This window comes from Gambusia affinis, linkage group LG09 (assembly GCF_019740435.1).
Source record: "Gambusia affinis linkage group LG09, SWU_Gaff_1.0, whole genome shotgun sequence".
NCBI classification, from domain to species: Eukaryota; Metazoa; Chordata; class Actinopteri; order Cyprinodontiformes; family Poeciliidae; genus Gambusia; species Gambusia affinis.
In genome coordinates, this window is record NC_057876.1 from 15,223,539 (window position 1) to 15,241,661 (window position 18,123).

At 38.6% G+C, this 18,123-nt stretch overlaps 1 protein-coding gene across 1 annotated transcript; it reads left to right on the forward strand.

Annotated features, from left to right (window-relative positions):
* The first annotated feature begins 6,882 nt into the window (after nt 1–6,882).
* On the forward strand, nt 6,883–16,847 carry wfs1b (Wolfram syndrome 1b (wolframin)). The gene is made up of 10 exons (XM_044126358.1): nt 6,883–6,997; nt 8,598–8,978; nt 10,531–10,607; nt 10,763–10,907; nt 11,009–11,182; nt 11,266–11,346; nt 11,728–11,888; nt 12,087–12,323; nt 12,434–12,552; nt 12,996–16,847. The coding sequence occupies exons 2-10, from the start codon at nt 8,600–8,602 to the stop codon at nt 14,539–14,541; spliced, it is 2,919 nt and encodes a 972-aa protein (XP_043982293.1). The 5' UTR covers nt 6,883–6,997; nt 8,598–8,599; the 3' UTR covers nt 14,542–16,847.
* Nucleotides 16,848–18,123: the final 1,276 nt, after the last annotated feature.

Genomic DNA, 18,123 nt, shown 5'->3' on the forward strand with positions numbered 1-18,123 from the left:
AATATTTAATAAAAATATAAATATTTATTGAGGATTTTTAAAATTTGAATATAAAGTGTGATGCTACCCAGTTCAGTAAAGTTTAGTTCATTTCATTACATTTCTCATTTTACAAAAATGTTTTTAAAAAGATCACTTTCTGTTCAAATTTGTCAAATGACCTGGCTGAAACTAAGAGAGATTTTATTTAAAACTGATTCACTGGTTGTATCTCTTCAATGAAGAGAACACAGAAAATTTAGTTCATGCCTCTTTAAATAAAATGTCCTTTCTTGTGAAAATGTCTAACTCAAACAGTCCCCCATGCACCTTTGTAAAAACTAAAAAGACATATACTTTCTTCTTTAAAACTAATACATTTTGTTTAGTAAAGTGCAACTGGCAATTATTTAACTAATATAGAATTTAGCCAATAAAAAAAAGAAAAGCTATCTGTTATCAAACAATTTCACACCATGAAAGAAAGAAAATGTGTAAAAGAGAGAATCTGCCCAAATGAGAGTCTGTAAAGAATTAATCTTTTTATGTTGACATTTATTTATTCCATTCTAGAATTGTCAAACCTTTAGGTTGACTCTGTTTTTTTTTTAGCTATTTGACAGCTTGCCGAATTCATTGTATTCCCTGATATATTTCTGCATACCTTAATTTTGGACAATAAAGCATGCTGAATCATAAAAATAGACAAAATCATTTGGCAGTGTAAAAGTGGCGTGATTGTGACCTAGTTTCCAGAGAGGATACATTACTTACGCACAGCTGCCTGTCTCTGCTGTTCCACACTTTGCCAGGCAGTCTGCCATTCATGAGCAGCTACAAACACATCCTAACAGCACAGCACTTTGTAGCTGCAGCATATGTAGCTTATTGCTCCAAGGCAGTGGAGGTCACAAGAGGAAAGGTACATGGACTGAGATATCCTTCAGTAGTGTTCATTTGCTCTCTTTACGTACAGATTTTAATGTGTGAACTATTTTCAGAGTGATAAAGCCGAGTGGAATGGGGGTAATATTGAATATCAATCCACGCAATATTTATATTCTTGCTAAGGCCAGCAGGCGGACACATAGAGGGAGTGAAAAACACAATGTTGATGCAGGCTGGGAGCAATTTGGAGCTATATAAATGTGTGTTTTGGTAAAAAAAAATAATAATAATTGACTCAGGGAGCAAATGTATGCCACAATGTCTGTTATATGTTTAGCCCGAGGTGTCTTTTACTCTCCAAGTTTTAGGGAACATGACATTTTGTCAGGTTGGCTTTTGCAATGCACTTTGTAGAAAACAACAAGCAACAAGCAGTGCAGGGCACAGAATCAGGATAAAGAAAGATTCTCCATACAACATCACAATAACCTTGTGATAAGACCTTGTGATTTTTCACTATTGAATAAAAAAGGAACTTAAGGTGTCTAAGGTAATAACATGCGTGACTGTTAATGGGTCAGAGTAAAAGGTAATAATCAAAACCAAAATAGCTGATGTTATGTATTTCTATTCTCACCAGTTCACATGCAGCTCTTCTATCATGCACTGCTGTCAGTTTAAGATTTACCATGAGTTATTAGGTAGACATAAAAAAAAAAAACGTGGAAGAAGGTTATCTTGTCAGAAGAGGCCAAAACTCACCTTTTCAACCCACATTTAGAGTACTATGTGTGAAGAGGAAGGGTAACCTTGCACATAAAACACCAACCCACTTGGGGCAGTGCGTGGTGTAGCAGCAGTACACCGGGTGCCTATATACAGAGGCTATTACTTCTCAACCCCATCGGGGTTTGATTCCTGACCTTGGGACTTTTGCAGCATGTCTTCTCCCCTTCTCTCCCTCAACCCATTTCCTGTCTAATATAATACAAATAAAGATGTAGCAGTGCTACAAAATATTTTATTAAAAAAAACACCATCCTACAGTAAAACATGGCTGTGGTAGTGTTGTGCTGATGAATGTCTATTTTTCACCAGCGAAAGGGAAATTTTGTAGTTGATGGGAAGATAAAGGCTGTAAAAGACTTCAGATGGACAAGAAGTCATCTTTCCTCAACAACAATCCCTAACATCCAGCCAAGAGAAGCTGGAGGTTTTGTGCCTCTTCTGTGAATACAAAGTATCAAAGTATCAAAGATGTTGATTCAAAGTATCAACATCTTGACAGATCTTTATCTTTTGTTCTGCTTAATTCATAGACGGATATGGTTTACCATGTCTTATTTTAAATCAGAAATTGAACCTTCCAAGTTTGAACTTACATAAATCATTGGAAAGGCTCCTATTGACTCAGTTCCACATGGCAAAATCCAATATGTATTCCATGCATACAAAAATTATCTAGACTTAAGATGAGATACGTGTTGTTAAATCTTGCACACACAGTAAAATACAACTTTCTATTGTAGACATTTTGCTACAGTGTTTGAAAATACGAAATACTGAGAAATATTGTCTTATTACTATTAATACTTGGAATACATTTAGGTTTTATGTCATTCCAAAATTTCAACATGGTAAATTAAAGACATTATGACAATCTAAATTTGCTTGCCAAACAGATACCAATATTTCTTCTGCATACCACTAAAAGTAGCCCAAGTGCCAGTGGTGGCATTTAAACTACAGTTTGAGAGCCATGGGGTTTAGAACAAAGCACTTTTGCACGTCAATGTGGCTTTTACAAAGTTCAGACCTAAATCCAATTAAAAACCATGGGACAAAACTTAAAAACATGGTCACTTTGCATACAATCTGACCTTGAGCAGGAAAGAAGAATGGAGAAGCTGGTAGAGACATACCACAAAAGACTTGCATCTGTGATTGCAGAAAAGCATACTTTGCTAACTGGTCAGATTGTTATTTGTGAAAAACAAGAAAGTCCAACCATCATGTTCTTCCCATGTTACAAGTATACGCTACAGTGTGTTGATCTATCACATAAAATCCCCAAAAATACTTTGAACTCTACTGATCACATCATAAAATGTGGCAAAAGTGAAAGGCTGCGGCAGAGTCTTTTACAAGGCACAGTAACTTGATAGCTTGGGTATAAAGAACACTCGAGATAATCTTTTTATTTTCAACATATTGATGAGAACTATCCACAATGAGCTTACCATACCATTGGTTGTGCTGTTGGACCTGTTATAGCTAAAATTGCCCTCCAGAGCTGAAGACTTACGTTAATATAAGATTTAGTTGAAACCCATTTGCAAACATTTGAGAAGAAATAGCCACTGAGTGAAAGAATGGATTTCAGAGGCAGTCCACCATACTGACCTATTTTCACAACTTTAACTCAAGTGCCCATGCTGACGTAACTAACTCATATGAAGGTAATTAGGCTTCCCCTGGGCATGAGTCACCACTATTAGTCAGTATAAGCTTCTGAGCCTGTTGTTCCATGTCTGTGCCCAAAATCTAGGGTCCTAATATCAGAGGACAGCTTCTCTGGCCTGCAAGTCTGGGATTTGTTGAAACGTTACCTAAATAAATGTCAAAGCAAGCAGGGTTACATAGTGGATATCTATATTCTTATGCATTGGTGAAGTAAACTCATATATTCCATTTGGAAGCCCAAGAATTGTAATGCTTTACAAGCACTGAAAAAAACCCTCTACCCACACCCAGAATCATTAAAGATTTCTAATGTTGCCTGAATGCAAAAAGTGTGAGCCAACAGGCACCATTAGAAGCAAACCAATGTTTCATTATTATTACTTACATAATGGAAAACAGACATGTTTGACTTAGAAGAATATGGCAGTGTGTACGGTCATGGATCTGACCTTTTCAGCGTTTTAGTTTGTGGTATTAATTTGTGACCCCCACAGTCACTGACTGTTTAAAATATGCAGAAAATATCTACAATAATTCAAGTCATAATGAAAGGGGGTCTTAGTGGACAGCACAGCAAGCTGTGGTACATCTCAGGCCACCCACACTAAGGAGACTTAAGCAGATCCAGAAAGAAGATGGGTGAATATTTCATCAGCCTTTTAATTCAATGTTATAGTTTGTTTTTACATATTATGTGGAAGCAAAATGTAAACATTTAATAAGCAGTACCTAGCAAAACTATTCACATCCCTTAAACATTTTTACATGATCATGTTTTAACCATAACTTTCCATGTTTATCAGTTTTTTATATTTTACACCACAACACACAATAGCACAGAATTGATAAAAGGAAGGAAAATGATGTGTTGTTTTCAAACATGTTACATGAATCTGTATTCAACCTCTTCTTAACTTTGATACCCTGAAATAAAGTCTGGTGCAACTAATTTCAAATAGTCACCTAAAGAGAATTAATTTTTATGCAGGTGTTTTATGAATTTCTTAAAGGTTTCTTATACAATATTTCTGAACGAAGCCTCATTAAGACAGGAACACGTTAGAGAGGTCAGGGTGAAGTTAAAACCAGGGTTAGGTTGTTGAAGGAGGTGCTTTTAAATGAAATAAAATCTCACCTTTTCGGAATAACATTCTGTTTTGTCCATGGAAAAAACAGAACTTTTCCATGGACACAACAATCTCCCAATGTGGGGACCTTGTCATCAGCAGGTACAAGGTTTAGATCAGGCTGTCCCATTCCAGTAGCTGGAGTGTGTCAAATTATGTAGGAAGCTTTTAATGACTAATCCTTTTGATTAAATATGTGAAACCAGGGACAAATCTAAACCACCGGCAATTAGTTAATCGTGTTGGTCATCACTGATCACAGCACATTCATTTGTCAAAAAAACCCAGTCAAAATTTCAGAACTAAATATAATTGAGATTTTTGGGCAGCACTTAAAAACTTGATGTGCAGAAATACTATACACAATATCTAACACAAAGAGGAATAGGAAAAAAATGTTGTCTCTAGAAGCACGATGAACATTTTCAGGTTCGGACGTTCCTGAACAATATGCACACCACATCTTTCACATTTTCCTATTTTTTCTTTACTATGAACAAAGCCTCATTATCTGCTACTTTGTGTTGGCATTTCACAAAACACTCCAACCAAGTACATGGAAGCATGTACATGCATTGAAACATGACAAAATGTGAAAAAACTTAAGAGGCATTATTTTTGCAAGGAACAGTAAACTAAACAAAAGCTCAACCTTCGCAATATTGATTTACTCTTTGTTTGAATTACTTTTGTTCTTTACTACTGCCACTAAGGCCCATTAGTAGCTACTGATTAATAAATGGAAAGGTTGTGAGTTGAGAAAGAGAAATTAATTACCAGTGAAGTAGCCCATTTATTTGACATTTGTTCAGAACCAAAGGTGAATCCTGAAACAATTCTTGCCTGTAAAACATTCACCAATTGTACTTCATGAGTGAGATTGAGAACAACTCAAACTAACAGTGTTTCTTAATCTTCACATCATTGCTTCTGACCAATTAATACAAAAGTATTAATGACTTGAGTCATTACTTGCTTTGAGGTCATACTGAGAAATAACAAGCAGACTGAAGTCACAGAAGCAGCTTGTTCCAATTTTCAGCCTGTAACGACTCAAAGTAATGATTGCTTGATAAAAACTGGCTACGGCTGTCTCAAGCAGAGGCACTTTGGTGGTGACAAACCACCAAAGGGATTTAGGTATTCAGAAGATTTGAACTCATGATAAGCTCATTATAAAGAACATGTGCTTGAGCTGTGAGGGTGTGTGTGTCGAAACCCGGTCTAAAGACTAAAGACTGATTTCCTAATATATTCAGACTAAAAGCAGTAAAATGGTGCTGCTTATCCTCTAAACTGGATTGTATTAATCTACTAATCACACAGCATTTCCTTAACTGCTTCTCCCCAGCTGCACTGTGGCAATTAAAACCCTAATGTTCTTTTCTTTGGCTACTGTGCTATTTCTACTCTTGTTCTCTTAGTTGAAATTTGATGATAACCTGGGTCTTGTTCCCTTTAATGTCCTGTAATTGTTGCTTCTCTTTCCTGTTTTACTGTGTACTTCTTTATGACACATGGTTAATCTCAATCTTTCATCCCTGCTTTCTTACCACATCTGGTATCATTTTACAGTATAAAATCATTCAAATAAAAGCAGGGGCAATACTACTGTGCAACACTGCATAGTGTGTTCCTCATACATTTTAAACATTGGATCTCAATGTTGTTAGGTGTAAGCACCTTTTCACTAATTGACACTTTTTGCTAGCTCCTAGGTAAGGTAATTCCTCAAAATATTAGCATAGTGGATTCCCTTAAGCCCTTAACAAAAGTTGTTGAATGACACCCAACCATTAGAAAAGGACATAAAAAGAAAGTTCTTCAGTTTTACAGAATATTTATTCAAAAGGGAAAACAGCAAAAAGATTTGTCATTGGTTTTAATTTCAAATATTAATTTTTAAAATCAGATTTATAAATAAGACAAAGGACTTTTGGGTGGGTTTTAAGAAACAAAAAAAGAATTAAAAAAAAAACCAAATGTAATCTGCTGCCATCTGCTGGTGTTGAAATGTTATAACAGGCAAGTAAAAAGCAAATTTAAAAAAATGAAAAAAAATAAAAGAAACCAACACAAGCTAAATTTCTTTAGCTTTGTTTATTGTTGTTGTTGGAGCTGGGCCAGTGCGATCTGTTTAGCTCGATTTAATATGCAAAACCTTGCTTTTGAATCATTTATAATGTCTACTCACTGTGACTCCGCAGGTGATTATTGTGGCTATTCACCTGCAACTTTATACACTTCTAATAGCTCCGCCTTTCCAACCAGGTCAACGGCTCTTTCACCGGCTGTTAAACGAAGCAAGTCCTGACAGCATTTTCCTACTTCCTTCCTCTTTAAGCCAATCATATTGTGTTTGGTCACACGAGTTCGTGGTTTTACCCAATCAGAAGCCACAAAACAAAATGTAGGCGTGAGCGCCAACAGTAGCAGCTGACTGACTTTCCTGCGCAGTGTTGGTGTCTGTACTTTGACCACTGTCAAAGGAAAGGACATGTCTATTTCTCAGGATCCAAACGGAGGACTGACTTGAAACAGTAAGTCGCGACACAATCACCAGAAATACTTCACTAATTCATGAAATTAACAGAAAGGTGAGCGGGCAGCCGTAGGTATTGTTAGCATTATTAGCTATAAAGCGCTAGGTTATCTCGCTGAAGTGATGTGTTAAATGGCACAGCAACGTGTGTTATTATTATATAACAGTGGCGGTTCTCACAGCTGCAACTGGTCTCAAATGCTTCCCGATAAGTTCAAGGATGCCACCTTCTTAGGCTAGCTATTCAGTTTAGCTTGATGTTGTCTGAAATAGAGTGATAGATAACATAACGTGGTTCAAACACTGATAAAAGTTTTAACTTAGACAATCTAAACTACCAATCAGTCACAGATTTCTAGCTGAATTAAACTGCTATGTGGTACAGAGTAACGGCATAACAACCTTATGATCAGCTGTCTTAGCATTTCAAAACCCACATAGCAGCATTGTTGTACAAATCAACATGATTTAGAGTTGTACGGCGTGTTGATGCACAAATAGTTTTGCTAGCTGGTTACAGTGGAATAAATGACTGTGTGTTCAGAAAGTAAACGTGCTTTTGAAAACGTGTCCCTTTTCAACTCATGTTTCTTGTTTATCATTGTTTAGGTGTGCGACGTGAACACATTTGCTAAGCTGTGGTTTATTTACGCATCTCTACTGAGACCATGATTGGGTTTACTGTCTCAAACAGACAATGGACAAATGATTTGAACAGCATCAACATTTCTTAGACCTCAGCTTGTTTACGTGAATCTGAGAGTCTGCAAACAAGTATTTTAGCTATCTGGATGTAAAGTTAAAACATACAGCGCCTTTCAAAAGTAGACACTATTGGTTTACCTTTTTTACATTCTTGCTAGTACATTCCAACAGAAAATAATGTCTTTACCAATTTAAACCACTTCATTGTATCTCTGGCTCTGTGTTTATTAGCATTTTACCCGCTGGAAGGTGGACCCCTTCTCTGCATTTAGCTCCAACCACCTTTTTTGAAGTTTAATCTTACTGAAAAGAAGCAGCATTCTGCCAACATGACGATGTTGTGTTCAGGTCATGGTATCCATTATTAGTTTCCCCTCATATTTGGTATTTTGCATGTTGATGAAAATGTTCAGTTGTCGGCTCAACAGATACTCCCACCTGAGTTGTTAATCTCTTCTGCACCTCCAAGGTAACCACGGGCCTCTGACTCCTACTTTGACCAGAACAACTGTATTCTTAATGAGATTAAATGTCACTGTTTAGGTAACTTCTGATTGCAGTCACAGATTTCAGATCTATATTCAAAAAATAAAAATCTAATATCGCTACAGTGTACTACTTTGTGTTGGTCAGTCACAAAAATCCTGATAAAAATACTTTAAAGTTTGTGGTTTTAAGATGAAGAAGTTCAAGGGGTTTGAATGTCTTATTTCATTTTTTATTATGATCTAAGTCAGATCAGACATGGATTATAAGTCTGATCTCTGAAGGTTAATTATTGATACGTTTAGTGATGTAATCATTTCTGCCAGTCACCTGGCTCTTCCTCTCACAGATATCTCAATGAACTGATATAAACACTAAAGTCTTAGGTTGACTGTTGTTTTTTTCAGCCATGGATCCTTCATCTACAGGCAACCTGCCCACACCAAAGCTCAACCCTTCATCTCCAACGTCCATGAGGCCTGGAACTTCCTCGCTCGGCTCATCGGCGAGCTCCTCCACCCTTGAGCCGAAGAGGCATAAAGTCACGCTGCCGACGCCTCCGACCACTCCATCACCTCCTCCCTCCGCCGCCTCGCCTCAGATATCTCCACGGCTTCATTCTCGCTCTTCCTCCCTCTCTACACTGACAACTTCATCTCCCTGCCAGCCCACCAGAAGCTTTTCGCAGCCGGGCAGATCGCAGCTCAACGCAGCAGCATCAACAGGAAGTCTTCTTAATGGATCATCGGCTGCTGCGGTGCCTCCATCGCCTGTCTCACCTGGACCAGGTAGAAAACTCAGACCTTTGAGCTCAAACACAAGCTTTCTAACGTGGTTTCACTTTGCAGTTTTTCTGCAATCAGTGCAGCCAACACTCCTAGACACTGTTGTGTCTCCATAACAAACAGACATGCAAAGCAGCCGCTCCCTTTCTACTGATCTTCAGAGAAACTCCAGAGTTCCTCTTTAGTTTTTTCTGCTGTCTGTGTGTCATGTTGCCATATAATGGGCATAGATCTCTTATTCGCTTGTAGCATAGTTTAGTTATTTAAAACAACTTATATCAAGATGTATTGCTACAAATTGTGAAAATATCACTTTACGAAAAGCGTGAGCCTATCAAATTGATACAAGCCTTATAATGTTACTAACAAGCGAAAGTTAAACCTGACCTTTAGAATAATTGAGACTGGATGTTACCTTTAGCAAGGCAGCAGCTGTTTGCCGTACTAAACTAATAGTTATTTCAGGGTTCAGAGAGAGCGTTAAAGTATGAGCAGTGTTCCAGGACAGCACAAGAGGACATCTAATGCGTGTCACTGGATACCATCAGTATTTTCTTTAGCTCACCCACACTCAGACAGACATCTGATCCACTCACCAGTATCACCTACAACCGTTGGAAATATTAAATCACCGAAAGGTTTACAGAGCCTTTATTTTAACAGAAATGTTTTTGATAATTGAGGTCTAACTTCCCCTGGGAACTAGGAATGGCGGCTTCAGATCGTTTACTTTATGAGGAGGACTGTGAGGAGCTTTCAGTGTTTTTATTTTATATAGCCTTTTTGTTACTTTATAAACACAAACTTTCGGGTATCTTGTTGTGCTCATGTGTGACTAAGCCACACAAAGTAGTTTGCAACCATGAAGTAGAAGGAAATGATGCCTGGTTTTCAAGCTTTGGTTTTTACAAATGAAAATATCAAAGGTTTTTACTGAGTTGTGATGTAGGTATTTTGCCATATGTTTCAACCAACTATGCACATTTACCTTTGCTCATTTCTAACTCGATCTCAGTTAGATTGGTTGGTTTGTGTCTGTGATCATCTTTTTTAAAGAGATGCTGCAGATTATCTGTTGGGTTCAGCAGAGAATCTGTTGATACCAACATTAAACTGTTATTATCTAACAAACAGTTCTGTTACTCAGCCTGGTGTAGTTGAAGAGCCTCGTGTTTGTACATTTGCAGTTGTGCCATACACTTTTCCATTTTCGGATGATGGATTGAACAGCGCTGTGTGAGATGCTCAAATCTCAGGACATTGTTCTATAGTGGACCTCTGGTTGTATGTTTATAGTTCCTTTCTTGCTGTTTGCAAAACCTCAGACAGTTTCTTTTTCTTTGAGCAATGGTCTGTATAAAGCTTTAATTATCTTACTCTAAACTCTTACCAGTACTGCCATCACTGATTAATACTCTCTTACGCACCTCTTTTTATGCATTATTACAAACAGGCCTTGTAACCGCACACCTTAGATATTATAATTCTAAGACCCATAAAACTTAAATCAAAATAATCAAAATCATCTGATTTTTTTGTGTGTGTGTTTTTCCAGATGAGCCAGAGGAGGATGTCCGTTTTGAGGATTTGGAGGAGAGAGCAAAGTCAGGTGATGCTAAAGCACAAACAAAGGTCAGTGGACATGCTGCAGATTGTTGACCATATGTTGAAAACAGAGCAGATCAGCTGAGTCATAATAATTTTTATAGTTTAGCCCCAGTATGGACAGATCAGCTGTGCTTGTTTTGCAAGATTAAGACTCTGAACGTGTGTATGTGTGTTTCCAGATGGGCCGTTACTTTCTGGCCTTGGCAGAAGAAAGCGACGAAGAGCTGAATAACTGCACAGCGGTCACATGGCTGATCCAAGCTGCTAAACAGGGCCGCAGAGATGCTGTCAAACTGCTGCAGCAGTGCTTAAAATCCAGGAAAGGTGACCAAAAAGTTTTCAGTGTGAAAGCAGAAATTCTACTTTTATTACTACTAGCTTTTTTTTATGTTGCGTTTATTCACTTCTGTACTTCTGTACTTCAGGAATCACTTTGGAGAACTTTGAGGAGGTTAAGAAGTTATGCACCGAGACACGTTTTGAGAGGGGAGTCAGGAAAGCAGCTCTGCTCATGTACTTTAAGCTGAACCCAGAGAAGAAGAAGTCTGTGGCGGTTTCTGAGCTGCTGGAGAATGTGGAGCATGTTCACATAGAACCAGGTGCAAAAAGGAACATTTTTACAGAATTTAAGCTTTCTTTCTCTGCCTTTTTGTCAATTTTTTACTTCCATTTTCTTCTGTAGGCAGACCCATCTGCTCAGGCCCACTCAACAGCTCTGCTAAGAAACAAAGGCGAGTCCTGGAGACGATGGTTTCCAGAGAAGGTTTGTATATTTCAACATATAATTACTTATTTTCATTGGTAAAGAGAACTGTTATGTAAAATTAGCAGTTTGCAGGTTTTATAACTGCATTTGGCTCTCAACTGCTTATAAAAAGCACTAAAAAAACCCCCATCAATTTATTGGCAATATGTTAACGTTTTTTGGTGTCTGGAAAAAGAGCCATCTCAAAAAACTCCTGATTAAGTCACAGTTGATGGGCACTACGTCGTTACCTAGCAACCCACACATAATAGGTCCCCTTTAAATCAAGCATGATGGAATGATTATTTATTTAAGGTTTCCCATTATGGATTGCTTATAAAACTTTTTTTGTTTTTAAAGTAAGTCTATAGGTTTTCTTTTTTTTTTCATTCGTTGCAGCCAGTTCCCATGTGGGTCTGGATGATTTTGTTGAGATGACAAAGAAATATGCTCAGGGTATTGCACCGTCACCCGTCATGGCCTCTGCAGCGGATGATGATGATGACGACGATGATGATGTGGTAGTGAAAAATCCAGATGAACTGCCGCTTCATCAGAAGGTATGACACTGTTCCTCGCAAATATTTCTACACAATTTCCAAGTTTGCTTTACACGTCTGCATGAGAATTGTTTGTAACACATTTGGGAATTTAAATTTGCAAGTAGTTTATTTAGCATATAACGCCATTTTGGTCAATTTGAGCATTTGTAAACTGTCTGCAAACATAAATGTTTACATCATGTGTGTCTCTCTCAGTTGCTGAAGTTCCCTCTGTACGCTCTGCTGGAGATAAAAGAGCATCTCATAGACTGGGCGTCGCGGGCCGGCATGCAGTGGCTCAGCGCCCTCATCCCCACTCACCACATTAACGCACTCATCTTTTTCTTCATCATCTCCAACCTCACCATTGAGTTCTTCATCTTCCTCATCCCGCTGCTGGTTTTCTACCTCTCCTTCTTCTCCATGATCATCTGCACGCTGCGGGTATTTCAGGTTAGTTGTGACTTGCGCTCTTTTTGACAACACTGAGTCTGCGTTTTAGATTCGTGAAATATTGAAGAAGTAACGAGTTCACATTTAAAAGACGTATTTGTCTTTTCTAGAACTCGAAGGCATGGGAAAATTTCCGAGCTCTCACAGACCTGCTCGCTCAATTTGAGCCTGGTCTGGATCTGGACCAGGCCGAGACCAACTTTGGATGGACACACTTGGAACCTTACCTGTAAGGTCACCTCTGTTTGTTGTTTATTTTAATTTTATTTTATTTGCTTCGTTGTTGTTGTTTTGACTGGGTTTCAAACTTTTAGGTCCAATTCTGTTTTTCAATTAAAATTTTGTTTAAAATAAGATCATATGAGATGAGAAGAAAAAAAAGACCAAAAGAGAATATATAAATGGAATCTACGCCTTTTGTCAGACACTTCCATGCACTTTGGTGCCTTTGCTAGTGCCAAGGTACCAACCAACATGTTGAGTTTTTTTTTTTGCTAAATGTGTCCAGAGGAACGGACAAATATTTAGTCTGAATTATGACAAAATATTTGTTGATGGCTTCAACAAGTTTGTGGTCCGGGTTCAACATGCTGAGGCACATTTGCTCAAACATTATGTTTGTACATCTGGTCCTGTGTGTGTGTTTTGACTCTTGTTTCTGTTTTCCCACAGTTACTTCCTGCTCTCAGTGGTCTTCGTTGTGTTCTCCTTCCCTGTTGCCGATAAGTCCTGGGTCCCCTGCTCAGAGCTAGCTGCCGTCGCTCTCTTCTTCACCATCACGGCCTTCCTCAGCCTCCACGCCTCTGCTCAGCTCTTTGCTCGTAAAGCCCTTCTCACTGAGGTCCTTTCAGGAGCATGCTCCCTCACTCAGCGGCTACCCGACACCTTCTGGTTCTTCCGGATCTTTGGGAAGACGTTTGTCACAGTGCCTCTGGGAGACGCCATGGTGTTAAATCTCGGCATGCCGTGGCTTTTGTACGGACACCTCTTCTATCTTCTCTTCCGCATGGCCCAGCTAAAAGGCTTCAAGGGAACCTACCTGTGCCTAGTGCCCTACTTGGTTTGCTTCACCTGGTGTGAGCTTTGCTTGGCATTCCTCAATAACGCCTCAGTCATAGGGCTGATCCGGACTTGTATAGGCTACTTCCTGTTCCTCTTTGCCCTTCCTGTTCTCACACTGGGTTTGGCTGCCATGATTATGATCCAGTTAGTGCAGTGGTTTCTGACCCTGGAGGTAACAAAGATGGTGGTGACACTGATTGTCTGCTTTGTGCCTGTGGTGTTGAGGCTCTGGACTCGCTTCAGCCTCAACCCCATCGTGGTTTTGAGGTCTTTGTCACGGAGCAGCGTAGTCAAGCTCATCCTGGTGTGGCTGAGTGCGGTGGTGCTTTTCTGCTGGATGTATGTCTACAGGTCTGAAGGAATGAAGGTGTACAACTCTACCCTGACATGGCCTGAATACAGCAACCTCTGCGGGCCATTGGCCTGGAAGGAGTCCAACATGGCCCAAACTCAGATTCTCTGCTCCCACCTGGAAGGACACAGAGTCACCTGGACGGGACGCTTTAAATATGTCCGTGTGACGGAAATCGAGAATGGGCCGCAGTCGACTATCAACTTGTTTCCTGTTTTTCTAGGAAACTGGATGCGCTGTCTGTATGGAGAACCATATCCAATGTGTGATGAGGGGAAACAAAACGCAGCTGCTGAGCCCCAGCCACTGCCAGCTCCAGCTCCTCCTCAAGAAGATCCGCTTTGCAAACTGAAAACCCTGGCCAAGCACGAGTGCCACGTCAAGCGCTTTGACCGGTACAAGTTTGAGGTTACCATGGGAATGCCGCTCGAGAGGAAGACTAAGGACGGGACGATCATAGAGGATGAAGATGCAACCAAGGACATAGTCTTGCGAGCGAGTAATGAGTTCAAGTCTGTGCTTTTACACCTGAACGCCGGCAGTCTGGTGGAGTTCAGCACCATCCTGGAGGGGCGTTTGGGCTCCAAATGGCCCGTGTTTGAGATGAAGGCCATCCACTGTGTGTCCTGCGGGGACGCCCGCGTTCCCAAACGCAAACAGTTCAAGATTGAGCACGACTGGAGGCGCACAGCTCAAAACGCCCTCCAGTTTGGGTTCGACTTCTTCTTCAACCCCTTCCTGACCGCTCGGCTAGAGGAGCAGTCAGACACTGAAACAGAGATGGTGGCACAGGAAGACACATAGAGGGAAGACAACTCTTAAACAGGAGAGGCCTTATAATAATAAAGCTATTGAAGAACACTAGTGATTGTGTGACACCGATCTATCTGCAATAATGGTTATTGATTACAAGGAACAAACGGATCCTCAGGCATTTACTGTCTTCTAAAAGCCCTCGCACTCCTTGAAGATCGTCACATTGGTTACATTACAGCCTCAACCGTACCTCACTGGGGATCAACAGCTGGAGAGCTGTCTGATTTTTGTGTTAGCTTATGTTTGGTCTGATCTAAGGCATGCTGTGCTAGGTCTTGCTATACATTTGTGGTCATTGAAAGGTGAACGTCTAACCACATCCTCAAGTCTTTCAAAGAACCAAAGATTTGAAATTCTCTGTATTTAGCTCAATTCATCCTCCTACTGACCACTGACGCTACTGCCTCCGTGTTTAACCATAAGGAGCAGTGACAGCCTTTTATCACACATTTTTGTATGGAGACCAGAAAGTTCCATTTTGGTCTCATATGACAGGAGCACTTTTTTCCACATGATTGCTGTGTCCTATACATTTTTGCAAAACCTTAAACACACTTTTTAAGGGCTTACTTTCACTCTCAAATAGTTAAAGCATTTTCCACCTGAGCTGTGTATCACTGCCGCTCCTCCAGAGTCACCATAAACCTTTTTGTTGCTTCTCTAGGCCTGTCATGATGACATTTTTCTGGATAATAAAAACACCAGCTATAAACGATAGTGTTGTTTTGAGACCATTTTTAAGTAATATATTAATAATGGCATAATAATGCAAGTTCTCTCTTTCAAAGACTTATAAACTTTGTCTTTGTACAGAAAGCGCCACATTTAAACCAAAATAACCAAAAACAATAAATAAAGCAGAAATAAAAAAACTTGCATAACCCAAATCATAAATAAAATGGATTATTAAGCTCATTTTAATTTAATATGGGATTAAGTGCTTATTGTGACAGTTTTATTGCTCTCCCTATCCAGCCTGTCATCTTAGATGGACGGCCGTGTCTTGGTAGAGCTGCAGTTGTGCCATAATCTTTAGATATTGGTTATATAGTACTAAAATATCTCAAAATGTAAACCTTAACCTGTCTGCTGCACTTCTTGGTCTTTATGATGGATTGAGAATGAGATTGATTTCAACATTTTAGAAAGAAATTGGTTACTCTGTATCAGAGTGAAAGAAGATGAATGTGAATGCATGTAACACAAGATAATCAAGAATAATGCAACATTTCTTTCAGTTCCTAATTATGCCTTGTTTTTGTTCGTCTACCATTTGAAGAAAAAAAAACCCCATTAAAGTAGATCTATGTTGGTGCTTGTAATGTGACTTATTGTGAAAAGTTCATGAGTGTGCGAATAACTTTTACGAGACTCAAAATATCTGCCAATCTGTGTTTGAGGTCTTACAGCTCTTGAGCCAAAACATAAACTTGACAGAAGACGGAGTGAAAATACAAAGTGATCAGGATTTACTGCCTTTTGCTACAGGTTTGCTGTGAGTTATTTAGAAACATTTTATCCAGTTGAAGTTTCATGTGTGCTGACCTTAGAGTTAATCAAGTGATTTTTCTTTTGTTGCTATTCAAACATGTTCCCTGTAAAATCTCGTCTTTGGCTAAAATCTTCAATATTGCGATTTTCTGGGCTCCGCTGTGGACTGCTCCATCTGTTCTTGTTTATCCTAGAGTAATTGAAGGACACACTGTTTGAAGGATGTAGTCTTTTGTCTTTTATCAACACTAAATTATTTAACAGTGCTCAGTACATGGTGTTTTTTTGTTTTTTGTTAGATTTCAGATTCTTCACCTCAGATTCAATTAGGGGTGGAGAAAAAGTCTATACCCCCTTATAGATTTTGTTCTTTTTTTTAATGAAATTTAATATTTCAGATCCTCAAATAACTTTTGATTTTAAAAACCTGAGTAATTACAAAAAGCTGTTTTCAGATAAAGATTTTATTCATTAAGAGAAGAAAGTTAGCCAAGTCAAACTTGTTCTATGTGAAAAAGTAATTGCCCCACTTTGTCATTTTTAGATAAAAATAAGCAAAATTTGAAAGGGGCCAATATTGTAAGTGTAACAGCTTGGCAATGTTGTTTTTGCTAGTTTTATTATTCCGTGTTTGTTTCCAACAGTGTTTGTCTACGTCTCTGCTGTGCAGGGATTTCATATACTGAACATTTAGTCCCTGATTGAGGGTCTGTTTTGGATGTCACAACTGTTTTCTGCACTGCAAATATGTTAAAACAATAGCTTTTGGTTGTTTTTATTAAAAACTGCTAATGCAGATTAGAGATCTCCATTTCAGTGTCATTTATGTAAAGCCACATTTTAAATTTCTTAGTACTTGTCTGTGGTGTTACTGCATGCCTTTAGCAAGTAGTGATATGTTCATGTTACAATAAAGACAAAATGCCTCATATGTACCTAAACTGAATATACTATGGTAAAAAAAAAGAAGTCAAAAACATTTTAGACATGTGGGAAATCTCAAAAGCACACACAAATTGTTAAAAGACAAGTTTTACTTTTCACCTTAATGTGGCATACTGTGCATCTTGTGCGATTCAATTGGAAAACAATCCGTAAGAGGTGAAAGGTAAAAAAGACATTAATTTGCAACAAGTTTGTTCTTTTAACTATGCATACACGTTAAAAATAATTTGCTAAAACTCTTTGTTTTACTTTCAGCACCTCAGCAACATTGAAGTATATTTTCATATCACATCTTTACTTACCAAAATTTGCCCTTTCTTGTTTCGCAAAACTGCCTGAAGCCTGACTGATGGTGATTCTGAAAAATAAAATCCTCTGTCCTCTTCAGCCTTTTAGCCACCACCTGAAGGAATGAAGGAAAATGTGATTATTTGTATTTTCATCTACCTTTACTGAAAACCCAGTTCTATCTGAAGAAAAGTAGCCCCAAAGCATGATGCGTCCACCACTGTGTTTCATTTTGTGTGTGCTCATCGTCACATTATATTATATTCTTCCATCAGGTTTTGGAGGATTTCAGTCAGACGTGAAGCAGGAGATTCATTAGTCCTACAGATTGTTAGTGAATGCAGAGATTTAAGAAATGCTACTTCAAGTCTCTCCAGATCCTTTAGAGATCTCTTGTTGTTGATCTTTTGAAAACCTTCCTAAAAAAGGTTTATCTTGTTTTTCCCTTTATTTTGCCCAAATATCCAGTTTTAGAATGCTGTGTCGTTCCACATTTCTCACTAATTTCTCCACTTTGCCATGGTACAGAAATAATACTGTGGACTTTTTTGCATTTTTGTTCTAACGCCTTGGTATTTTTAGATTTCTGCAAACTACAACGCAAGTTAAAAACTGCAAATGTCAGGGAAAAAATCCTGGTAAATAGCTTAACTTTAAGTTAATCAGATTCACAATAACTGATGGCTGGTATGAAATCAAGAATGCTGAAATCTAATAAAAAAGGTTTGTTGCAGGGTAATTACATTTGCGTAGTTGCACTAGCAGTTTGTTTTTCGGTTGATATTATACACAAAGTCAAAATAAATGTGTAAATAGGTTTTTTAACTATTTTTCTCTAACTTTGCA

What these genes read in the sequence shown, in the direction of transcription:
- wfs1b (XM_044126358.1), top strand. Translation starts at nt 8,600, where the DNA reads ATGGATCCTTCATCTACAGGCAACCTGCCCACACCAAAGCTCAACCCT. An exon ending in ATGCTAAAGCACAAACAAAG is followed by an intron (nt 10,608 to 10,762) that starts GTCAGTGGACAT and finishes GTGTGTTTCCAG; the next exon opens with ATGGGCCGTTACTTTCTGGC. An exon ending in GTGCTTAAAATCCAGGAAAG is followed by an intron (nt 10,908 to 11,008) that starts GTGACCAAAAAG and finishes TCTGTACTTCAG; the next exon opens with GAATCACTTTGGAGAACTTT.